General features: G+C 50.0%; 1 protein-coding gene across 2 annotated transcripts; it reads right to left on the bottom strand.

The window, feature by feature from the left end:
• Positions 1-1,272: 1,272 nt before the first annotated feature.
• On the bottom strand, positions 1,273-25,466 carry STX3 (syntaxin 3). 2 transcript variants are annotated; one of them, XM_040495045.1, is made up of 10 exons: positions 25,384-25,466; positions 13,466-13,565; positions 11,656-11,730; positions 10,575-10,642; positions 8,527-8,635; positions 7,394-7,467; positions 7,106-7,240; positions 5,314-5,424; positions 3,717-3,830; positions 1,273-1,473 (listed from the first exon to the last, which is right to left on the bottom strand). In XM_040495045.1, the coding sequence occupies exons 1-9, from the start codon at positions 25,402-25,404 to the stop codon at positions 3,747-3,749; spliced, it is 777 nt and encodes a 258-aa protein (XP_040350979.1). In that variant the 5' UTR covers positions 25,405-25,466; the 3' UTR covers positions 1,273-1,473; positions 3,717-3,746. The 2 variants fall into 2 exon arrangements, with proteins under 2 accessions (XP_040350979.1, XP_040350980.1); XM_040495046.1 differs by having other exon boundaries at positions 1,281-1,394.

A 25,466-nucleotide genomic window follows, 5' to 3' on the forward strand; every position in this document is an offset into this window, starting at 1 on the left:
AACTGGGGGAGACCAAGAACCTGTCAAGCTTGTCAACCTGGTAGTGGACGAATTACTCGGCAGTCCCTGATCTCCCCCAACTGACTCAGCCCTGACAACAGGATCATCCAAAGGCCACATGAATGATCTCAGATTGCTATGGGATATTCTCAGGACAAGCCTCATCAATGCACTGGTGGGAAGAGGTACCAAAACTTGTCACACCTTCTGTCTGCTAAGCAGAATAACTTAACGGGGTCAACTTAGTCCCTACCCCAGAGATCCATGATCGTCCCAGTACTCATCCATAAAACAAGGTTTCTAAATGACACGGGAAGATATTTCTACTCTGATTCATTTGCAGATAAGCAAATGTCTCTTACCTAATTTTTAGCCTAGCTCAAGGTTATTTTTTTTTTTTTGAGGTTATAATATCCTCCATTTGTAGTTTCCTACTTCCTGAGAGACATGGGCATATATGTATATATATATATATCTCACACACATGGTTATAAAAATACATCTGGAATACATGAAATGAGTGACTGTATATTCGCACCAGTCTTGATCATTTCCAGAGCCTGAGACTCAAGCACCTGTCCCTGGCCCAATTTTAAGTGCCTGGTTATTTCTGGCCTCAAGGCAATGGCTTCACAAAGCTTCACTCCAATGGAGAACAGCCAGTTTCCAAGAGTTCGATATGGGAAACAAATATCCCATACCCTTAACCTTTACAAATGGTAACCTCATCGTGGATCATCTAGGATCATCATGGTGCCCCCTTGAGTAAACACGAGAGATTATGACATAAAGATTGAAGTTGGTCACCAAGCTGAACATACTAAGAGCTTAATTTAAGATTGAATTTCAAATAAGTCAGCTTCTAAGACCAAAACGACATCTGCCAGTTCCTCATATTTTCAAGATGTGGGGACAAGAAATTGTAAGGACTGAGATCCTGCCAAGTGGAAGGCTCAAGTCAAGTCTTATTGTTGCCACACTTGGAAGAATCCCTTTGCTTTGTTAAAAATGCCCCCCCTAAAAAAATACACTGCAATTTCTGGGAGAATACTCCATGAGGTAGAAAATACAGCACCTTGAGAAGGTTTTGAATAGGCTTTCCAAGGTGCAAGGCATAATTTGACACATTCAGAGGAAAGAAAGAGAAGCTGGGGTGGTTTGCACAGTCCAGGAGAGAAGGCACTTCAGAGTTGGGGCAGGAGAAGGTTTTGAGGAGAACTCAGGGTCGCATCAGGTAGATTAGCTTCATCCGGGCTAAACTGTTTGCTGGGTCAGGTCCAAGGAAGGTTACAAGGAGACAAGGGGACAGGTCCCACTCTCTCAGGAAGGCCATTCAAACTCCATTCCCGTCTGAAGACAAGGGTGGCCACACCAGGCTGGAGTGAAATCGGGTTCTAAGAGAGGCAGGGGAAGGAGGAGCTGATCAGTGCACAGGATGATGGTGGAGAGCAACATTCAGACTCGGTCACAAACCTAGAAGGTGGAGACGAAAAATCAGACAAAACTGCAAAAAGGAGGGCAATGGTGAAGTCAACACGAAACCTGAGAAATCCGGTAGACAAACCGCTGAGACGGGACATGGGACTAAATCTCCTATTGTAAAAGAATCAAAAAGCCGTATTATGCAAGGGAAAAATAAACCTCTGGGCCTTTTATAATCTTTCACACAGGCTGTCACATTCCCATCAAAGGACTTGCCAGAGGGAGGCCAAGTCACTCCATGAAAACACCTGTTCTATCTACAGGGCCCTCATTAGCACCTTTCAGATACAAGTTCCAGAACTTGAATCTTCTTCTCCATTACTCCCCTACTCCCCACTTGTCTTACACAGTGAAAAGAACAAAGAGAAATTCAGGGGTCATCGTGGCTGTTCCATCTGAAGAGCTGGGTAGGCTTGGTGAGTTTCCTAACTTCTCTGAGCTTCAGAGTTTCCCATCTGAAAATGGGGATAATGTTACTATCCTAGAACAGTACCTGGCACACAGTTGGGGAATATAAACATAGGCTGTCTTCCCTCCCTCCTGCCCAGAGACCTCTTGTCTTCAGGCCACATGGATGGGGGGAGGGTGTCCAGACCTAAGCAGCAGCCAGTCCCGACTTTATGGAATACACTACAATAAGCAACCCGACACTGCTCAGCAATGCAGATAAGTCAACTAAACACAATACGTGAGCTAGTCTCCCCCTTTAAAAAGGATTCATTTACGTTCTCAAGATGAAGTTGATGTTTAGTGCTATAACCATCTCTCTTCAAGATCCTGTGGTCACACCTCACAAGGGGTCTCGAGACCCCTTTGAGACCCACTGAAGCCAAAATAAAGAAGAGGGTCGGCTCTGGGTGCCAACATGGAGGTACGTGTCAGGTATTTAAAAGATTGGTATCTAGTACCTCAGCAACCCAACTTCTCTGAATTCATCAAAGAGAAAATAGAAATGAGAGAAATAGAGGTTTGTCATACTGTTAGTTGTCGCTAAGTAGTAATAACAAACCTCCAACTTTGGGGAAATAATAACAAATTGAGAGTGTATTCACAATCTTGTGTTGAAAATTAGATTTGCGGAGAGATCTCAGTGATGCGGAATGAGGCATACGATTTTTTAACTGGATCTAAAACCAGAGATAATACGGTCTAAGCCGTGCGAAACCACGTCTGAACGTGTACGTGCCAGAAGGCTATGAGCAATAACACTAAAAGTTCATTCTGTTCACCTTTTCTGTTTTATAGGGTTTGTTTGTTTGTTTGTTTGTTTTTAACAATACATCCTACATTTTATTCAGAAAAGTAATATTTAAGAAGTCACAGAAGTGTTAACAGTCCCAACAACGAGATCATTGTTGTTATATGGCCACTATGGACATGAAGCCCTGATGCAGTGGTCAGTTCTATTCTTTCTACCAGACTTTAAAGAAATTAATGTCCTAGACTTTAGACTAACTATCCTCCAAGGCTCTCTGGACTTTGAAGATGACGAAGAATGGATACCTGGTTTTACAAATGAAGCGAAGATGCCGTAGAGAACCTCCCCCCAGGCCCATCGTCAGCTGTGTGTTCACACCTGGCCCTGGCACTTCATATCTCTTCAAGCCTGAGTGTCTTCGTCCATAAAATAATGGGTAACGATAGTACCTACGTCAGGAGGATGTTATGTGGATTCAAGGATGTGTGTGTAAGGTGTTCAATACATGGTCTGGCACAACTCAACACTCAGAAATGTTAACCGCTATATCATTCAAGATCCAACTGGTCAGTCAGACAAAACCCCGCTGCCCCAAACCCCATTCCAAGGCTTTGTTTACACTGAAAAGCATATGGAAAGCAAAGCCCAACATCCATGAGAGTCAGCAAGAATTCAGAAGATAAAACCTGGATCCAGGACACAGATGGCACCCAATTAGGAGCATGCTTGCTGAGCAAAGGGAGCGAAAATGTGGTGCTCGAATGTGTCAGGACAGGTGGTAAGACAAAGAGCTGGGACAGAATCCGCAGGAGAGGAAACCAACAGGAGCCCAGCCCAGAAGAGAACTTTTCCCAGGGACCAGAACGCCAGAACAGAATTTTAAGGAGACAAAAGAATGCACAGGCAATTGGAAGTTTGGGAGAGCTCAGTGCGTCCAAGGACAGTCACAAGGGGCAAGCGGTGCCAAGTGAAATCCCAGGCCACTTTCTCAAGAGGGAGCCAATCCAGAGTCCCCGAGAACCTTCCATTTACTTACATTTCAGTGCAGCAGCCACTCAGGCCACTGTTATTTCAGCCCAACGGAAAGTCCAATAATCAACGCTAAAATGCCCAGCAACACAACTACTAGCACAATGATAATTATCAATTTCTGGAGAGAAGGATAAGAGAAACAAAACAAAGCATTATTACAAACAACCCAAAACAGTAATCCATCCAAAACCCAACCCATCTCACCTCTCCGTTGAAAGCATCTTATCAATCCAAATAAGAAGGCTACATCTCTACATAAAGACCTTCTATTAGGATATTTTATATTTCTTAAATTACTTCCTGGCTGGCAAGGCCAGCAGATGGAAATATGGAGCTGCTCTCAGCTCACACTGCAGTCTTGGACATGTGCACAGATAAAAACAACAACAACAACAACAACTGTCTCCAAGCAGCTATAGGCCAAGGTATGACGTGACCAGTTTTTCCTTTTCAAGAAGTGTATGTTTTTGAATAGACCTAATTTCAAACTTCCATCCGTCTTTCCCCTAAAGCACATGCCTGCCCATCAGACCTGATCCAGTGACTGGGGATCAGAAAGCGTGATTACAGTCCTGTTGTGAGCCAGCCTCGATTCATCATGTAAAATAACTTCCCAGCTCCCTGAATCCTTGCACAAGCAATAGGTAAAGTTGGAAGGAAATCAAAGAACTGAAGAACCAAAGTGTCAGAGCCCAGGAGAAAGAGAAAAGAACAGCCTACAAAGCACAAGCTACCAGAGATGGCTACTACAACGGGCAGAGAAGCTGAGAAGTCCTCAAGCAACAGGGGCACTGGAAGAGGGAGAAATGCACTGGTATGGTGGGAACAGCGTGACTGGAATCTGACTTTGAATCCCACTCCTGTACTTACTAGGTGGCCCGAAGCCAACTATTTAACCTCTGACCCTCAGCTGTTTCATGTGTAAGTAGAAATAATAGGTGCTCCATAAGAGAGGAGGTAATGTTACATGGCGATCAGCACAGCACTGGGTTCATGGCAGAGAGAAGGGGGTGGGGGTGGAGCTTGGTTAATGGAGTGGAAGAGGGCAAACAGGTTTCTGAAGAACAGAGGAGTCAAGTGTAACATCTGAAAGGAACAGGAGAAGTCTAGCAGCCACACCGGGGCAACGCGTCCACCCTACAGAACGGCCTCCAAGTATGGGTTCTTGGGTAGAGAGTACGTGAGCCAGATCCATGCAAGAAACACCGGGGGAAGAAGGGCAGCTAGCTACTCTCAGGGACAGGCTGACGTAGGTGTTGGGAGGAGGCCAGGACACAGAGGGAAGGCACGGGCTCAAGGACACGGGTGCGGGTGCGGAGGACCAGAGAGAGGAGAAGCAAGCCAGACCGGTGGGGACTGAGGCGCTCACCCTCCGAGCTTCACTCTGATACTTGACAGCCTTTTTGGTGTCTGCCACAGCCCGTTCCACAAAGCCCACAGACTGGTCCATGTTGTTCTCGATACGGTCAATCATGGCTCCCTTTCCCCGGATGCAAGAGGTGGTGGCAGCAGAAACAGAGACAGGGACAGAGAAGAGAGAAAGAGCGAGAGACCGCGAGCAGAATGGACTTTCTTCTCTGAAGGCAGTGGGACAGTCTCACCTTCCGGGCCTGACCCTGGTACTTCACGGCTCTTTTAGTTTCTTCCCGTGCCTTCTCCACATGGTCCACTGTGTGCATGACATTCAGCTCTATGTTATCTAGCATCTCTCCCTGAGAAGAACGGACATGAGTCACGCCCCATAAACCCACCCCAGGACAGTCCTAGCTCACGTGGGGGAGGGAAGCATCCAGAAACCTTCTGTGGGACACACATTCACATTTCCCATGGGAAGACCTAGGGGTCTCCGGTCCTTGGTGGTGGTCACTCATTCAAGCAACACTCTGAATGACTCCTGTGGAGCAGGTGCTGCCCGGGACACCTGTAGTACACCATCTAGATGCCTGGTAACTATGGATCTCACAGATCCCACCCCCGCCATTTTGTTTTTAACTGAGCATGTGAGGAGAGGAACCAAAATGAGAGTATTTTGGGGCATAACTGGGATGCTGGCCTCTTGCTGGTCATGTAGACCTGAGCCAAGTTCATTTGGCCTGAGGCAAGTTTGCTGACTACTGCTGCAGAACAGTGGTGGCAAAAAATAGTTGCTCAGTAAATATCCAAGGTGGGAATGTTTGCTTTCTCCAAGAGATACTCCCGGGCCCCTTAAGTGACAGATATTGGGTTTACCTAAGCTATTTGGTTACATGTTAGATCGACGTGGCTATGGAGGGACAGTGGTCTCTGAGCGAGATTCCCAACCATCTCTCAGCTGTTACTTCCCGACAGGGAAGTTCAGTGACTCGGATTAATTCTGGGCATCTTAGGATGGGAACGCCCCTCACCTACCTAGACCTTTCCCAACCTGACCCGTTGCTTTACGGCACTCTGTAAACACAGAAAGGCACTCACCATCACTTGACTGTCAAACCAATTCCTCAGCAAGGCCGCGAGGGGAGAAAAAAGAAGAGTGGGGATGGACGACGCACTTAAGGAATGGTCTCAAAGGCCAGAGGGGGCGGAGGAAAGAAAGGCACCTGGGCCCCGAGCAGGGACCGGCCTTCGAAAACCAGCCAAGCAGTGCCCGGGCTTCAGTTACGTTTTGCAGCCCTCCCACAAAGGACGCGGGCCTCCATCCCTTCCAGGTGGCAGGGCAGCTGGAAGTTCATGGTAACACGGCGCATCTGGACACCGTGGTCGCCAGGACCGGTAGGCACCTGACCATGCGTGGAACCAGCGCCACACGCAGGTGTGACAGGCTGGCAGCCTGAGCAAGGACACCCAGGGACAGAATAAACCATCAGACCATGAGTGTTCCAAGTCTTCCTACGAACATTATTCTCCTGTTGCTTTGTTCATTCCCTTATCTGCTCTTGTTCCTTAGCAAAAAGTGCCAAAATATGGGGGGGTGGGGAGGACATACAAAAGAAGACACAAAAATGGACAAAAATTAAACCCTCTGGCAAAGCTAACTTTTCACTGTGAGGTGGCAGAATGACCCTGTCTTCAGTGTCACCAGTGAAACAGTTCGTACCCGGAGGCTGTTCTCAGGCACCCTCACCAAGAACCCACGTCTCCAGTTAGAAGAGAAAACAGGGGGTGCTGAGGCTGGGCCGCATCAAGGCCCCTACTCAGTTTAAGTGACTGTGAGGCCGAAGGAGCAGCAAGAGTGACGGGGCTGACGGGGCACTCGGGGGGGCGTTCCTGGCCTGGACACTGGGATCCTGTTCCTCCATCGTGCGAATTCCCAAGGACTCCCCCACTGCACCCCGGCCGGTGTTCTGGTCCCCCCGCTTCTCGGGAGTGCCTGAGCTTCCCTCCCTCGCCCCACGGGGGTGCCCGCTGCCCGGTTACCTGATTCTCCACCAGCATGGCGATGTCCACGAACATGTCATGCAGCTCCTTGATGCTGCTCTCCAGCCTCACGATGTCCTTGTGCCGCCCCTCGATCTCGCTGAGGGCTTGCTTCGAAATCTGAGAGTCGATGATCTACAACGGGCCACACAAAGGCCTACTGTCAGCCCACGCCCTGGCCAGAGGCCCCCGCCCCCCTGCACCCGCAACCCTGCCCTGGCCAACCACACGGAGCCCCACGGCAGCCTCCCTCGAGAGGAGCATGCACCCCAGCTCCCGGACACTCACCCCAGAAGTGAAGATGGCGGGGTTCCCACTCTCCAACATCTCCTCCAACTCCTCATCTGTGGTCTTTTTGCCGGCTTTAGCACAAAAGAGGTAGAGCGTCAAATGTGAGACCAAAGCACACCGCTGCAAAAGTTCCCTGAAAACCAGGAACGCGGTGACTTCACTCTGAAGACCGTGGCCTCTACAACGCACCCCCGGGAGCCCCTGATCGTCTTGCTTCTGATTTCTCCCCTAATCCAGTCCAGCCTTAGCATTATGGGCGATTACCTTCCTAAAGCACGTATCTGACCACAGCCCTTCCTAGCTCAGAAAGCTGACCGGCCCATTCGCTGTGCCTCAGAGGCCCAGGACCCGGTCCCTGGCCACAAGCCCTCCCTCCTGCACCTGACCCCACACTGCTACTCCCAAGGGTTCCCTCTCCCCAGGCTGGACAACCTGCCACCCCTGCTAAACACATGTGCTTTTCTCGGACCCCTTCCTGGTCCACACCCTTCCTCCACTTAGAGCTGGTGGCACCCTGCAACGCCCTGAGTCCTTGACGGGCACGGCTGTCGGGATCAGTCTATTCCTCGCAGCGCCCGGCACCACACTCTGATCTCATAAAGTTGTTTGCTGTCAAAGAGATGACAAAAAGAGGGGCACCTGGGTGGCTCGGTCCGTTAAGCGTCCGACTCTTGATTTCGGCTCAGATCATGATCAAACGGTATGGGGGTTTGAGCCCCACATCAGGCTCTACACTGACAGCATGGAGCCTGCTTTGGATTCTTTCTCCTTTTCTCCCTGCCCCTCCCCCACTCGTGCTCGCATGCTCTCTCTCTCAAAAATAAACATTAAAAAAGACAGAGAGACAGAGACAACAAAAAGATATCATGAGTCCCTAGGAGACGCCACGAATAAATGCTGGCGCCCACAAGGGCCAGAGGACCAAGCGTGACAAGCACCGTGCCACCCACGACGCTGCCCCAGGGACACCAGTGCCCCAACGCCTCTCCTGGGCTTGAGTGCAAAATATGGGGCGGGGCGGGGGGGCAGCCACTGGCGGGGGTGCTGCCGCTCGCTCCCTGGGGTCTCCCGACTTGGGATGAACAGCCAGGTGGCAGGGAAAGGTGAAAGGACATGCGCCAAACACGTACTGATTTCAAGCTGCCGCTGGATTCGCCCTTTGCTGCGTTCACGGAAGTCCACCTGAGCCTCGTTGTATTTGGTCATCACCTCCACAAACTTCCGGGACAGGACGGAGTGCTGTGGGAACCATGCCAAGTGCGGTAAGCCCCCAGGAGCTGAAGGTCGGGGAGCCCCCACGGCGGCAGAGCCCACGTGCCCAGCCCCGCGTGGCTGTCTTGGCAACACCGGATTTGGAATCAGAGGAGCAGGTATAAGGCTCAAAGTTCCGCTTTCCTCACTCACACCATCGGAAGGGTCCGCCGACCCTTCCAGTTCACCTGCCCTGCTGACCTCGCATGGTAATCATGGGGCCACGGGACAGCCCTGCATCCACACGACTTGCCGCCACCCGGGCTTGCTTCCTAAAGCTGCCAGACTCCCTTCCTGCATCCAACACCTGCCCAAATCCTTGAGTTCTTACCCAACCTGACCTCCCGAACGTCTCCCGCTTCCTGCTCAAAGCATTCGCTCCACAGCACTGGGTGTCTGCGTTCAAATCTTTACCGTAACTTTTATTCCTTGCCCAACTGTCCACATCAAGGCCTACTGGTTTCTCCTGTGCAAAATCACCAGTATTTGTACCCTTTGCAAACGCGTACTACCGGCACGCATATTCAGGCCAGAATCACTGCAGAAGCCCAGCAAGAGACCCACTGGCCTCTCGCCCCATCCCCACTCTGGTCCAGCTTTCGGGAGGTCCCCGGACTATCTCCTAAGAGACTACCAGCTGAAGCAAATGCACACAGGCTACATGATCATATCCAGGTTCCCTAGGCAGGTAGGTATTCAGAGGCCTCTGGACCACAGAGCCACATCCTCTATCAAAACCCCGCAGCCACTCGCCCACAACCAGCTTTTCTCTCCAGACGGGCTGTTCTCTCCATGCCAGCCCCTCCTCCCCGCCCCACCACCGTCACCACCCCTACTGATACTAACACACCCCTCACTCCGCCCCCCCACCCCGGGCCTGTCCACACGCCACTCTTGCCCATCCGAGGCCCAACTCCTCTGGCTGCCCCCAATTCTCCCCAAGCTCTGAGGACGCTGAGGGCACCATCCATTTCACTGTGTTCTCACACTGCCCTCCTGCTGGGTCCTAGGTGATAGCTTCCTTGGGCCACCTGAATATCAGGCCTGTTCTTTAAGGACAAGGATCGTGTCTTCATGACCACCAAAGAGCCTCAGTCCACACTAGACAACTAACGACCGACCATCTTTATAGAGAAGACCTCAGGGAGCACCTGGGTGGCTCAGTCGGTTGAGCATCTGACTTTGGCTCAGGTCACAATCTCATGGTTCTTGAGTTCGAGCCCCGCATCGGGCTCTGTGCTGACAGTTCAGAGCCTGGAGACTGCTTCGGGTTCTGTGTCTCCCTCTCTCTCTGCCCTTCCCCCCCTCGTGCTCTGTCTCTGTCTCTCAAAAATAAAGATTATAGAGAAGACCTCAGTTTCCTCTCCTGTAAAACAGGAGGTGCACTAAATCTGAAGCTGTGCCCTGTGGGAGCGAGTCTTGGGAAGATCTTCGGGGGCCTCCTTAGAGAAGCGGGGGGGCGCTCCGGCCCCTCCCCTACTATAGCCCGGGCAGCTTTCCTTCACCAGTTCTTCGAAAGGAGTCCAAATAAGAATTGTACTTTAGGGCAGCTGGGTGGCTCAGTCAGTTAAGTGTCCGACTTCAGCTCAGGTCATGATCTCACGGTTCGTGGGTCCGAGCCCTGCCTCGGGCTCTGTGCTGACAGCTCAGAGCCTGCTTAGGATTCTCTCTCTCTCCCTCTCTCTTCAAAATAAACATTTAAAAAAATAAAATAAAGTAAAACAAACTAAAGTAAAATGAAACAAACTAAAGTAAAATAAAACTAAAACAAAACAAAACGAAACGAAACAAAATGAAACAAAACAATAAAATAAAATAAAATAAAATAAAATAAAATAAAATAAAATAAAATAAAATACGACTCCACAGCTAAGAACAAAACAATTAAGACCGGACAAGACAAGCGTCAGACCAAGGAAAGTCTTACCTGGGATTTCCGAATCCGAAGGTCTGCCGACGACCGCACGTCATCTTCTTCAATGTGCCTCTCCATACCTGCAGGGCAGAGCAAGGCTATGCCAGCAGCACATTGCCCTCGCCCCCAGGAAGCACGCTGCTCGGTGCCCGGCTCCCCGCGCCTCCTCACACCCAGCGCACCGAGGGGTGCAAGAGACACCTGCGATCTTGAGATGTCAGCTCATGTGTGAGCCGCAGGCCTTCAGGCCACGGCCTTGCCTGTACCAGCTCTCGTCTGACTGTATCTCAGCACAGCGGCTCTCAGCAAGAGTCTCTGTCACCGGGAGACTCGGGCTCACATCCTCGTCCTGCCACCCCCTAGCTGCGGGACTCCAGGGAGGCCACGTTCCCTCTCTTAGTGTTCCTGTTCCCTGGTCTGTAGAACGGAGTAAGGACAATGCCTCCCTCACGGCACCCATGTGCGCAGCAAACGAGAATGTGCACCGTGCTTCGCACTCTCCCCAGCGACTCCTGGAAGCCGCCCCTAACGACCCCCACCTCCACCCGGAAGGACAGGTGTGTGATTTGTTTAGGGGGGAAGAAATATAAATGCTGCCTCCACCCTCTGACCGACAGTCTGCATTCCCAAACCAACTGGGCGAAAATGCTTTGGGGCCCCAGGGGAACTCCGTCTATGACGACGGCCGCACTGAACGAGGGTCTAAACTGAAGGGGTGGGAGGGGGTGGGAGGGCCGTAGACCTGGCCCCCCAAGAAATGTCTGTAGCCGGAAGAATAAGATGTTCTGCACCTAGACAGCGCGGGCATTACTGTTCACATGTACGTAGGGGCTGGGGAAATGGGACCGGTAAAGTCAAGGGACGAAGTGGGAGCGTGGAGTCTCACGGCGACTCGGCCGCCGGAAGCATACACCAGTTCTGCTCTCTTTCACCTACGGCCCTGGTTCCGAGACGGGCAGAATTTCTGGGGCAGTGCCCAAGCCACAGGCTGAGGGGGGACGGGTGTATCATCAGGACGCGTTTCGGTCCAGGAGAGCCAGGCCCCGCGGGTAAGAGGGGGGCAGTAGCAGGGGCCGGCTTGTTCCCTTCTTACTCTTCAGTTTGTTCCGGACGTTGTTGGCTCTTTTCTTGATCTCGGTCGTGAGCTGCTCTAAGTCGTCCTTGGTTTCTGGGTAAAACAAAGACAGACAGAATCAGTCAGCAAGACTCCTGGCTTTGTGAGCTATTCCAGGCAACAGAGGAGGTGGGAGCTTTCTCAGAGCAGTCTTTATTTACTGTGAGGTGTTCCCCAGTCATCTGTCACTGGAGTCACAGACAGCTTATTTAAGGGACATTTGCCAGGCACTCTGTCCCAGACCTATAGAATAAAAACACCCAGGGTTGGAGCCCTACAATCTGTCTTTTTCACAGGCTTTCCCAAGTAATTCTCTGGCACACCAAATTATGAGCTTCCTTTTTGAGGAAATCATCTGGTTTATCATGACGGCTTCAGCTCAAAGGTAGGTGAGGGTTTCATGGGACCTCTGAGGAAAAGGGATTTCGACCAAGGTTCATCGATTTAGGTTCAGACACATATTTATGACATACCTACTATGTGTACGATGCTATTCTAGGATGAATGGAGCAAAGTAAGTATGAGCCATGACTACTCATTGAAGAACCATCCTAGGGGCACCTGGGTGGCTCAGTCAGTTAAGTATCCGACTTTGGCTCAGGTCATGATCTCAGGGTTTGTGAGTTTGAGCCCCATGTCGGGCTCTGCACTGACAGTGTGGAGCCTATTTGGGAGTCTCTGTGTCCCTCCCCTGCTCTCTGCTTTCTCTTTCTCTCTCAAAAATAAACATTGGAAAAAAAAAATCCTTTTGCACCTGCTACAAGCTTAGAACTGAGCTAGATACCCACACATCAGAGAGAAGATATAGATTCTGCCTTCAAGAGGTTCAGGGCCTAATGGGGGACAAGGGACAAATAAATCAGCCATTCTAATGTGCAGTGTGGAGTAGGTGTGAGTTCTGGCCAAGGTGTGCACAGGGTGTTGGTGAAGAGCCTCTAGCACAGTCTGGAGGGATCTGGAAAGGTTTCTAAAGACAGATGATAGTAAGACCGAGTCTTGACGAAGGAGGAAGTGTTCAACAGGCACAAAAGGAGACGAACAGTGGAGTGTCCGGGAGATGGGACCGTATGTAAAAGATGCAAAGAGACAAGAACCATGTGGGGAACAACCGGAGTTGAGTCTGGCTAAAGTGTGGGTGACATGGGGGAGGGTGGCAGGAGAAAAGGGTGCAGAGAAGGGCAGGCCCATGACCGAGACAAGTCCCACGTGCTCTGCTGAAACGTTCCACCTTTAACCTTCAGGCACCAGAGAGTCACTGAACAGTTCAGAGTGAAATGACAGAGCGTCTGGCTCATTCCTTGTCCTTAAGGAACCTAAAATACAGCCTGGAACCCTACTGGAAAAACGTGAAAAAGTTTGCCGGGCTGGCGGTAACAGACGGGACTCTCAGGATGGGAGGGACTGAAGCGAGCCTGACCCATTCTGGAACAGCTCAGGGAAAGAAGATGACCTTGATCTGGCAGGATATGGAAGGGGGCTGGGAAACAGTACCCGCAAAGGCACAGCCATGGGACGGAGATGAGGAACGTGAGAAGCAGGAAGCCTCACCACAGGTCACGAGAGGGACTGGATGGGAGGGGGAGGAGCGTTTGGCCACAAGGATTCAGTGGCCCCGACCGCGAAGAGAAGAGCTGGGCCGGGAGGGAAGGGAAAGAGGACACGACGTGTGCATAGTGTGCAGTGTGGGCCGGACGCTCCCCGCCCCTCCCAGGAGAGAGGAAAACAGGGCTGGCTCAGCCCCAATGCCAAGGGCCATCGCCAGGCAACTCAGCTCCGAGTAAACGCTCACTTGGCTCAGGAATCGGTGCGGACAGGATGATACTGTAGAGTTTCTTAGCCTCCTCCACGTGCTCTGAGATCTTGTCTATGTTGAGCCGAGTCTCCTCGATCTGGAATCAAAAAGACAACAGCCTTTGTTGGGAGAGGAAGAACACAACCACGATTGAGAGGAAAGCTTAGCAGAGGTCTCGGGGGAAACCTGCCCACCTTCGGGGCTCGTGGGGCAATGTGAGGACTAGAAAGTCTTCTGCCGCCCGGGGAGGGCCCCTGGCGTGGCCAGATCAACTAACGTCCAGAGCAGTCACCAAAGACCCACACGCCTTGCTCCCGGAGAGAAACGCGCTGGCCCCCCTGGGATGGGAGGCTGCAGGCCGGAGTCAAGAAGGGCCAGGAAAACCCATGACGACGAGCCGGAGGACGAGGCCCAACACACATTCCCATCAGGCAGACCCGTCAGCCGCCCCCAGATCCAGAAGAGCAGAGAGGGAGGATGGGGGGGAGGGAAAGGGGAGAAGGAAAGAAAAGCAGTGAACGGAGAGAACGGATGTAGAGAGTGGAGCAGAGAAGAGATGGAGACGGAGAAAGACACTAAGCACGGCCGCCTCAGGAGACACGGGAGCCCCCCGCATGTGTTTCTGCTGGAATGCCTCCTACTAGCTGATTCCCTCAGGTGACCAGTCACAGGCCATTTCTGCACACGACTGAGGTTCCTGATCATGCACAGGGTGCACCACAAAATATTTCCTGTGGCGCTTCATTCCCAGAGAGAGCAGGACCACGAGACGCTCACAAGATCACATCACTAAGTGCCACCCCAGCTCCTGCAAGGCATCATGGCCCCTGCTGATGCGGAGCACCAGAGAGGCCTCCTCTGTCCACACCCACCAGGTCTAGCCGCCAGGCTTCCAGAAGGTGGGGCCTGTCAGCACTACGACAGTTAAGAAACCTCATAAAATACCACCCAGTAGGATCTTAACATCAGCAATACCATAAAATGCAACTTGGCGAGTGCTGTCCAGTATGCTTTTCCTCTGGCAAATAATTCACTCGTTTTTGAAATCCTGGTCATTAATCTCCAGATTAAATAGAAAATGGGAAAAACAAAAGTGGACTTCTCTAACCCTCAAATCAGCGCTTTTGCCAACAGAGCTGTGGACTCTGCCCCTCTAGAAATACACCGGTCTTGATGAACTGCAGTTTGAGAGTGGAATCACTTGCTAAAAGATATAGACTAAGGGGCGCCTGGGTGGCTCAGTCGGTTAAGCGTCCGACTTCGGCTCGGGTCATGATCTCGCCGTTTGTGGGTTCGAGCCCCGCGTCGGGCTCTGTGCTGACAGCTCGGAGCCTGGAGCCTGCTTCGGATTCTGTGTCTCCCTCTCTCTCTCTGCCCCACCCCTGCTCACACTCTGTCTCTCTCAAGAATAAACAAACATTAAAAAAAAAAAAAAAGATGTAGAATAAAACGTCAATGTAATCGTATCATCAGGGTATAAATCCAAACCCTAGGGGCGCCTGGGTGGCTCAGTCGGTTGAGCGGCCGACTTCGGCTCAGGTCACGATCTCACAGTCCGTGAGTTCGAGCCCCGCATCAGGCTCTGTGCTGACAGCTCGGAGCCTGTTTTGGATTCTGTGTCTCCCTCTCTCTGACCCTCCCCCGTTCATGCTCTGTCTCTCTCTGTCTCAAAAATAAATAAACGTTAAAAAAAAAAAAATTAAAAAAAAAAAATCCAAACCCTAGTAGCTACCCACACTTCTGTGAAGCACTTTAACAGCTGGCAAACCATCCATGGTAGCGCGGAGGACCATCATTCACACGAAGAACGTAAAGGTTAAAGAGGTCATAGGTCACAGGTGATGGTTGGGTGGGTGCTCAAACACGGATGTTTGGATGCTGGAGCTCTCCAGACTCCAACTGGGATGCTCTCTGCTTTACATCTAAGACTTGATCTTTTGACTTTTTGTTCTGTTCCACTTCTAGCAGAATCCCAGACCTACCCATCTCCACAAAGGGCCCATGCTACCACTTGGGAATGCTGACGGGCTCCAGAGGTGTAGCCACCTCAGACTCAGGCCCTTGGGTGAAGCCAGAAATTGCCACCTTACCCTTCCCTTCATCTCTCACATCAAAACCATGTTCATCAAACCACATTCCCATTTCCATCTCCTGACTGTCTTGCCAAAGGAATTTCACTACATCAAACAGGACTGAGAAAAAAGGCTCTCTAGGATAAAATACACAAACCACTTTAAAAAGGGTTTAATAGGGGCGCCTGGGTGGTGCAGGTCATGATCCGTGGTTTGTGGGTTCGAGCCCCCCGTCGGGCTCTGTGCTGATGGCTCGGAGCCTGGAGCCTGCTTCTGATATCGTGTCTCCTTCTGTCTCTGCTGCTCCCCCACTCGTGCTCTGTCTCTCAAAATCAAAAAATAAATAACATTTAAAAATAAAAAGGGTTGGGGCGCCTGGGTGGCGCAGTCAGTTAAGCGTCCGACTTCAACCAGGTCACGATCTCACGGTCCGTGAGTTCGAGCCCCGCGTCCGGCTCTGGGCTGATGGCTCAGAGCCTGGAGCCTGTTTCTGATTCTGTGTCTCCCTCTCTCTCTGCCCCTTGCCCGTTCATGCTCTGTCTCTCTCTGTCCCAAAAATAAATAAACGTTGAAAAAAAAAAAATTAAAAAATAAATAAATAAATAAAAATAAAAAGGGTTTAACACATTTTAATGGTTAACAGACTGTAAGTCCTTGGATTTTGCATGTTCACTGAATTCGCTGTCTTAGAAAATATATTCCGGAATATTATTTCATAAAGTGGAAGAGCATCTAGACCTGAATTTTGGTCAGTGGTAGAAAGACGAGATAGGAAGCTGTCAGCTGCCAGGCCTCAAGTTCAGAGTCACTCCAGACATCTGAAGACTGGGCGGTAGGTGGCCTATGGATGAGAGAGCCGGGCCCTGGCTGCTCCACCCCCAACCTGCCTGTGGGACTTCCCAGCCCGGGGAGCACGGGCACCTGCTCCCACCTCCTCCCTCCTCCACCCAGCGCAGCTGGCTGCCGTCTTCCTCAATCCTCCCCAACCCCACCATCTGGAGGCATTTCAGGGACTCTGATTTAGTATTCCAGTAACTTAGCCAATTCCCCAAATAATCACAGCACCCATCTAAGGACTCCAGGATGGGCAACTGGCCAATCACAAAGCTTTCTTCTTTTTCTGAACTCCGGGTCTTTGTTTTTCCTTGGAAGCGCTGGTCTTGCTCCAAGATGACTTTCTGGGTATTTCATGGTGGCAGCTGCGTGCAATTAATTTCCTGGAGTGCCTTTGCCAGATAACCAAAGAATCATGGCGGGAGGGAGGAACTTAGTATGAGATCTTTTATGAATCTAAAACTCAAGGGCTGTTTGTGTTTCTTCGGGGTTGTTTTAAATATCCTGACATTGCTTTACACAAGGATCTGAACTGATTTAACAAAATACACGTGTCAGAAACAAGTTCCTTCAACAGCACTTCTGTGAGGTTGCCAACCACTAGCTCCTTTTCGTGCCTGAGAATACCGCAGCTCATAGGACAGGAACTCCCTCAAGGACGTGCTTCAGAAAGAGGTAGAACCAGGCATCTGTTGGACACCAAACCCTGTCTCATGAACCAGATATAAAGGCGCAAGGACCACGGATGGGAAGCTCCTCTCTATCTTCTCTCGCGAGTCCCTGCATGCTGAGCCTGTGTCGGGCTAATGCCCACGGTCCACTCCCTGTCTTGTGAGACTGCCTTTCCCTGGGATCACATGCCGTATTCCTTCGTTCTCTAACCAAGGCTCCCTACAAGAGAGCATTATACACCAAGAGCACCCAAGAAACGTTGCTGACTGAGGGAACCAACCAGAAAGTTGTGGTTTTTTAATCACCATGCTCAATTTGCGGCCACTACCTCCTCGGTCAGTGCCCGCTTATTGCAGGTTACATTTTAAAATGTATTTTTCTTTTTTTTTTTAATTTTTTTTTTAACGTTTTATTTATTTTTGAGACAGAGAGAGACAGAGCATGAACGGGGGAGGGGCAGAGAGAGAGGGAGACACAGAATCAGAAGCAGGCTCCAGACTCCGAGTCATCAGCCCAGAGCCTGACGCGGGGCTCGAACTCATGGATCGCGAGATCGTGACCTGGCTGAAGTCAGACGCTTAACCGGCTAAGCCACCCAGGCGCCCCTAAAATGTATTTTTCAATGATTTGTCAGTAATGTGGCCACCCAGGCAGTATAGCTCAGAAAATGTTATAATCAGGGTGCCTGGGAGGCTCTGTCAGTTAATCGTCTGACTCTCGATTTCAGCTCAGGTCATGATCTCTCCATTCATGGGATTGAGCCCCTCATCAGGCTCTGCGCTGACAGTGCAGAGCCTGCTTGGGATTCTCTCTCTCTCTCTCAGAAAATAAAGGAAGGAAGGAAGGAAGGAAGGAAGGAAGGAAGGAAGGAAGGAAGGAAGGAAGAAAGAAAAAGAGAAAGAAGGAAAGAAAGAAAAAAGAAAAGAAAAGAAAAGAAAAGAAAAGAAAAGAAAGAAAGAAAGAAAGAAAGAAAGAAAGAAAGAAAATAAAGAAAAGAGAACAGAAAAGAAAAAAGCAAAGGAAGAAAATGTTAGAATCAAACAGGCCAGGGTCAAGTTTCAGCTCCACCTCCCAGCAGTTTTATGACCTTGAACAATCAATCCGCTCACCCCCCACAAGCCCCCAGCCCTGGTTCTTGCATCTGTGAAACTGAGGATTATCGTATGTCCCACTTCCTAGAGTTAGAAACCTAGATTTCAGACTAAGTTCCCCCTCCTCCCATGATTCTTTGGTTATCTGGCAAATGCACAAAAGAAAACTAATTGCATGTAGCTGCCACCATGAAACACCCAGAAAGTCACCTTAGAGGAAGACCAGTGCTTCCAAAGAAAAACAAAGACACAGAGTATTTTTGTGGGGATAAGATGAGATAATACACATCAAGCACTTAACACAAAGTACGTGCACACTAAGTACGCCAATAATGAGAATCCCAGGAAAGCCAGCAAATGCTGTCCGCTTACTATGTGCCAGGTGTGCCGCTGTGCCTTCACAAGCACGTCTCATTGAAGCCCCACAGCAGTCCCCAATGTTAACAACATGCCCCATGATGCTGTCAGCAGCCACCCAAGGAGATCAAGTAGGACAGCCAGTCAACCACTCTTTTGGGTGTTGCCTCGGGGAACGAACAATGATTACTATATTATACTACTCACCACTGTCTAACTGAAAGGAGGGAGTTATTTTCAAGGCATGAATGGCCTCTTGCTTCTGGACCTAAGTACCCAGGAGAGTCGAATTTGATCACAGAAAGCAAAGAAAGTCCTACTTTAGAGAAGTGGCAGATTACCGAGGGGGAGGGGGGAAGGCTTTGTCCATTCCACTTAAGAATGAGTCTCTGCCTCCCCTAAGTTCCCATATACTTTGTACCTCTAGTTAGGCATTAATTAACTCCTGCATATTTATTTATGCGCCACCCCATTAAGATGACAAAGTAAAGGGATTGTAAGGGTCAAATGACTCCTCCTTTTCACAATTCATACACCTTGACTGTTCCCCAAAACTAATAGAATCCCGAACAGTCTCTGTGTTACAAGTTCCCAGCCACGTCCTTGTTAATTTGTTTGCGTCTTTGCTCTGGAAAACAAATACACACTCTGGCAAGAAAGAAGGGGCAGAGATGTCTCAGTCCAAGCAACAGAAGTCAAGTGCGTCAAGGGTTTTACGGAGACTAGTGACAAAGCAGTGGAACATCCCATTCACGAATGAAAAGAAATGAACAATCTCAGAGTTATACTGACCAGTGAAAACCAGTATTCTCAGACAATAATCTCAAATCCATTAAGTGCATTTGGGCTTTGCATCACTGAAAACTTGGTCAGGAAAACAACAACCTATCTATCTCGTTATGTCGCCAAAATAAGAGAACATGGGGAATTCTTTCCACGGGGACGAGAGAGCCAGGAAGCCAAGCAGAGTATGGTGAGGCACTCTGGAAATGACCAAGAGCGGGGTCACCAGGGCCCAAGGCCAGGGCCCCTCTGATCGGAGCCAGACCACAGTGGAGTTGCCCAGCAGAACAGGCCCCATGGAGACAGGGTCTACCCAGCAAAAGTTGAGCCCATGGAGAAGACATGTCTGGGGAGGAAAACCAGGGCCTCCTCCCTCCTCCTAGAGTCTTCCGCCAGCGTGTCCCCTACATCAAACACACCAAAGCCAGCTGGCAAGGGAACATGGGGAATGAGTTCCCTGCAGTCCCGAGCAGAGCACAGGAAGGGCGGGGGATGGGCCTGAGAGCAGACGAGCAGTGACTGGCAAGAGCTTCGCGCTGCCTAACGAAGGAACCCAGACTCACGGAACCAACCAGCCCACCTACCCACCAAATACTCCACCTGAAGAAGGAATGAGAGAGTTCTTAACCTGTTAGACTTGACTCGATGCCTGGCCTTCCATGTGTTCTTCACTTTGAGGGTCTTTGTTCTAACAAAAATCAAGCCTACGCAGAAGGGTCTCTGCTTTCACAGCTGCTCCCCTCCCAGTTCATCTAAGCAGGCACTGCCCCGCCCCCCGAGGCGCCACCACACCTTGATCGCACACTCTCACCTGTCCCAGCCCTGACTCCGTGCCCTCGAGGGCTGGGACCACGTCTCTTTCCTGGCCACGCATGGGGCGCCACTGACTGTAAGGTTGCTGAATGAGTAAATAAGTGAATACAAGTAACTTCAGGAGACAAGCATGCTTCATCTACAACGGCAAACCAGTTTCACAGATTTGTTTTTTTAAACACCTCCCCCCCACCCAAAAAAACCCTCAAAAACGTTATAATAGCATTTGCTGAAACATAACCGTTCATCCTTGCTAATAGAAGTTACAAGTCAGAAAGGGCTCTGTGAAAAAATAAATGCAGAGATGAGCCAGATAAGCGAGTTTCTTTATTGCAGGACTTCTCAGAGTCTTTAATAAGTAAATGTGCGTTTTAAATCCCCAAGGGTGGAAAAGAGTAAAAAGCATCTTTCAGTTATATTTGCTCACCGGAGCCTTCTGGCATCTCATATGCCATCGATGACAGTGCTTTGATGCACCTAATAGCCAGCCCCAGCCCCCACCCTTTCTTGTTAACAGAACTCTGATTTTGCTTGGGCAGCAATGTTGCCCGCCCCAGGCAATGAATCATGATCACCTCTACGCCAATCCTCGCAACCCTGTCCCTTTGCTAAGTGCTCACTTTCCTGGTGTCCCTCCCAGCTAGGAGTGGCCGTGACCATGTGATCTGTTGTTGGTCAATGGGCCACAAGGGGAAGTCAGCTTAGAGCATTTGTGTGGTTTTCCTGCCTGATAAAAGGATTCGGGGACGTCTCTGGCTTCCCCCTTTGGTACTTCGTGTGATACGGGTACATGGTGGTGTCATCAGGGGCTGTAGCTCTGGACCTTTCAAAGCCTGGCACAAATTCTTCAATGGCCCTCCCACTGAGAGGGGGTATCTATGTAACGCTCTCTTGAACCTGGCAGGCTTGTGTCTGTTTCGACATCAGAGCACACAAGTGACGTCCCACATGCCTTCCACAGCTGGAATCTCGTGTGGGGGCCTTGTGCCTCCACGTGACACCCCGATGATCCTGGGCTGGCCATGCTAAGAAGCCCGAGTCACAGAAACAAGTCAACATAGGCGCTCCAACTGAAGGTCTCCCCAGAGATTTTCCCTGAGTCACCAGACGTATCAATAAAGAACTCTCTATAAGGTTCCAGCGTCCAGCTGTTCAAGTCTTCCCGGCTAAGTCCCCAGAAACTGCGGAGCAAAACTCACCCACCTCCACTGTGCCCTGTGCCCGAATTTCTAGCCCACAGAATCTGTCCTCACTACACAATGGGGGTCTTACAGCCCTCAAGGTTGGAGTGAATCATCATACAGTAGGTCATCAGAACAGACTCCACTCTCAATGCCAAGGGAAAAGCCAAGAGGCTCACAGAGCTGCTGACCTAGAGCCCCACCACCTCCGACCCACCACACCGCGCTGTTGACTTCTTCACACGTGAAATGATTACACACCTTTACCGCTTGTGCCACGGACACTCAAAAGCATCCCTGGATGATACACCCTGCCAGCTGCCAGGGCCCCAGCCAACTGGCTCGTCTTTCCATTTCTGGCCTTTCCTGCCCTCCATGAACTGCCACCAGAATGATTTTCCTACAACACACCCTGATCCCCGCATTTCCTTGCTTAGCACCTTCAAAGCCCCCCCCCTCCCGTCTACCCTGCAGCATTTCATAAGCAGCATTTCATAACGATAGAAGCAAAAGAATCATCTGAACGGACTTCCTCAAAATCCAAAAGCCTAAGCCATTGCAGGCCCTCCGCGCTGGGCATGCAGACGTGTGAAAGGCTCCCCAGGTGATTCTGAGAAGCAGGTCTAGGTAGGAACCACTGAGGCCTTCCCTCACCTTACCTCTCCCCGCTCCTCCAGGCAGAATTTAACACTTCCCCTTCTGTGCTCCCAGAGGACCTTATTGACATTGCTACGATCATGACTTTCTACACATTTCTGTCATCCTCGCCAGATAAAGAGACACCAGAGGGCAAAGGACTCTGCCCCACAGAATGCTGTTCGCCCCAGCACTGAACACGCTGTGTGGAAGACAGTAAACACTTGTGTATTTTGCTGAATGCATGAATCAATATAAATAATAAGCCCCTGGGGCACCTAGGTGGCTCAGTCGGTTAAGCATCCAACTTCAGCTCAGGTCACGATCTCACGGTCCATGAGTTCGAGCCCCACGTCGGGCTCTGGGCTGATGGCTCGGAGCCTGGAGTCTGCTTCCGATTCTGTGTCTCCCTCTCTCTCTGCCCCTCCCCCGTTCATGCTCTGTCTCTCTCTGTCTCAAAAATAAATAAACGTTAAAAAAAATTTTTTTTTTTCTAAATAAACAATAAGCCCCTAATGTTTCTGCCTCGGAAAATTTGCCCTCTCTTCCAAACAGCGCAAAGAAAATACAGGTGACCACAAACTAGACAATAACCTGAGGTTTATCATTTACTAGACACCCTGGCTTAATCCTCCAAGTCCTGAAAACCCAAGGGCCAATTCATTCCCATAACAGCCGAGAAGCTGGAAAAGCCATGTGGGTCTTAAACAGCGCAGTGCACATTTTGAAATCATCCTAATCCCGTGACTTCACCTGCCCCTTGCACACGCCTCTCTGACCGGCTTGTGATTCACACAATCAGTCCTCAACAAACAGCCACTGGGACCTGCTTGCTGGAACAAGTCCAAACAGCAGGTTTTGCCACAAGAGTGCCTTCCCAAGCAGTCTATTTAGTCGTGTTCGGCAGGATGCCCTCAGTGTGTTCCCCAGCTACACGAAGGGAGAGCCCCCCTCACTTCCTCAAACCCCCAGGCCCTGGCGTGTGCTCTATCCCACTTTCAAGGCTATTTCCAGACCCTATTCCCTAACACATCAGGAACAGAACAGTGATGACAGCTAACACTGACTGGAGACATACTGTGCCAGGTACATCCATGTACTTTCTCGATTTATCTTCATAATAAATACCCAGCAGGTAACACTACTATTCCTGTCTTAGAGGGAGCTGGGGTTCAGAGTAGTGAAACAGCTCTTCCAAAGTTATACTGCTGGTAATGGCAGAGCTGACATCAGGACCAGAACTCGTGGGCGCCCAGAGCCTGGGTGGCCTCTTTCTGTGTCCACAGCCTCTTGCCTCTCTGCGACGTTATTACCCTCCTGGGGCTCCGTCACATGGAAAGCAGGGCAGTAACATTTACCTAAGCCGACACTGAGCACTTTCTGAGTGTCGGCTCCTTTACTCCCCAACACATCTATGAGCTGAAGATGCTACTCCCCATATCACAGATAAGCTCACGGAGACTGAGGGGAGTCAAGGAATGTGCCCGAGATCACAGCTAGTGGCAGACGAGGAGCTCCATTTCAAAGATGATGCTCTTTCCACCCCACTGTGCAGTCCTCTTCTCCACCCCAAATATGATAGGGTTTGGGATTTTTTCCCCTAAATGACAGAAAAGCATCTAACAAAGAAGCAAAGAAAAACAAAAAACAAAAAAACAAATAGCCCTTGAGGTATTGTTAAGGCTCCAAAAATAACTATCCAGCCAGCACTTTTCTGTTTAAAAATGCTTTCCAGGGGCACCTGGGTGGCTCAGTTAAGTGTCGACTCTTGATTTTGGCTCAGGTCATGATCTCACAGCTCATGCACGGGTGCAGAGAGCCTGCTTGGGATTCTCTCTCCCTCTGCCCTCCCCATCACACATACTCATGCTCACTCACTCTCTCTCTCTCTCTCTCTCTCTCAAAATAAATTTAAAAAAATGCTTTCCAGATGTGTGATCCTCGTGTTATCTCCACAACAACCTTGAAAGGTTAGTACTAACATTCCCAGTTTGCTGAGCAAGAATTAGAGGCCCAGGTGGGGTAAATGACTTAACCAAAGTCAACCGCTATTAAATGCATGAGGATGAATTGAGAGCATGTCCTGGAGGCACATCACCTTCCCACTTGGCAGGGGATACTGCCCTTCAGAGACCCTCCTGCTGGGTTAGGAGAAGAGGCAGAAGACCATAATTGGCGAAGCTGCCTTATCTTAGGGAAGAAGTCCCTTAACGTATCTGGTCATCCAAGGCAAGATCGGAGGGCAAGCGACAGTGGCATCCAACAACTCCTGAAGTCCTCCCCACCACTGAGAAGACGTTCTCTTTCCATGATCCACACCTGGAACAAGCTCTGGCCTCACAAAACTCTGCGCTCTTCGGTCTCACCACGACTTCTTGGCCAAAAGGACAGACCCACCCATGAAGAGCGTGGGGAACCGTGGAGTGTTCACAGCCAAATTCCCACTCAGGCCCACACGTACGCCAGTCCGCTCCTACACTGGCTACCCACTCCACCAGAGGAGCTGCCATGAACCGCCAGGCCCCGCAAGCTAGAGCGTGACTTTCCACATCCACAATCTAGAGACGGGAGGTGCCCACATTCCTCCTGCAGAAACAATATGGCGCCTCTTGTCTTCTTTCCAAAAAAAATAAAAAACCTAAATAAAGAAACCACAGTATGATGGCAGAAACTTCCATGACTGAACTCTTCATGCTTTTGTTCTGGTCTGGAGAATCACTCACCAGGCACAGACACGTCAGATGCTATACTGCATGCTTTATAAACATTATTCCATTTAATCCTCGTAATAACCCTAGGGATTACATTATCACTCCCAATTTGCAGATAAGGAAACCAAGCATGTGAAGGAACATTGGCAAGATCACCAGCTGGTCAGAAGCAGAGCAGAGATTTGAATCCCACCGCTCACCATCTGCCATAGTCTCTCCCAAGAAGGACCTTCGAGATCAAAGATTATGTGAATCTGTAGACAGGAGCAACCCATCTTTGCCCCTGTTGAACATGAAAAAAATAAACTGGTGGTTTCTTAGTTTCCCAGTTTCCACTAGAATTAAGTCAAAGGGCCTGAATTTTGGGAAACAACAAATCTGATCAATCTGAATCACAAGCTTAAAGATGTATTTTTTTTTTCACACATGGCTGTGACCCCATGGTTGACTCAGTATTGAAATTATGTAACTTAGGCAAGAAAGAAGATCATTAAAATGCTGTCATGCAGCATAAGACTTTAAAAGCATCTCAGTAATTACATATCATTTACCTTCTGCTGACTTTCTCAAGAAGATTAAAAATCCAAACCCTCCCAATTACGTATTGAAGAGAAATCTCCCAGTAACTTCTGGGTCTGGCCGCCTCACCCCAGGAAAAGACCGGCTTTCCTCTGCTACACCTGAAAGACCCGAGTTTTATTCTTTACACAGGAAGCTGTGTTTCCTTATGTACATTCAGAAAAAAAGCACAGGAAGGTCGCCTACCTCAGAAAAGAACTCATCCATGAAAGCCGTGTTGTCAATGGCAACCTCGACCTCGTCGGCATCATCATCCTGTGTCAGCTGCT

Source organism: Herpailurus yagouaroundi, unplaced genomic scaffold (assembly GCF_014898765.1).
Source record: "Herpailurus yagouaroundi ecotype Mexico unplaced genomic scaffold, PumYag 187, whole genome shotgun sequence".
Taxonomy (NCBI): domain Eukaryota; kingdom Metazoa; phylum Chordata; class Mammalia; order Carnivora; family Felidae; genus Herpailurus; species Herpailurus yagouaroundi.

Excerpts from the sequence above, each read along its gene's own strand:
- STX3 (XM_040495045.1), bottom strand. The coding sequence starts at position 25,404 with ATGGATGAGTTCTTTTCTGAG. Across the intron at positions 7,241-7,393 it reads CCGCCATCTTCACTTCTGGG|ATCATCGACTCTCAGATTTC; the intron begins GTGAGTGTCCGG and ends GGCCCGTTGTAG. Across the intron at positions 5,425-7,105 it reads CCATGCTGGTGGAGAATCAG|GGAGAGATGCTAGATAACAT; the intron begins GTAACCGGGCAG and ends CGTTCTTCTCAG.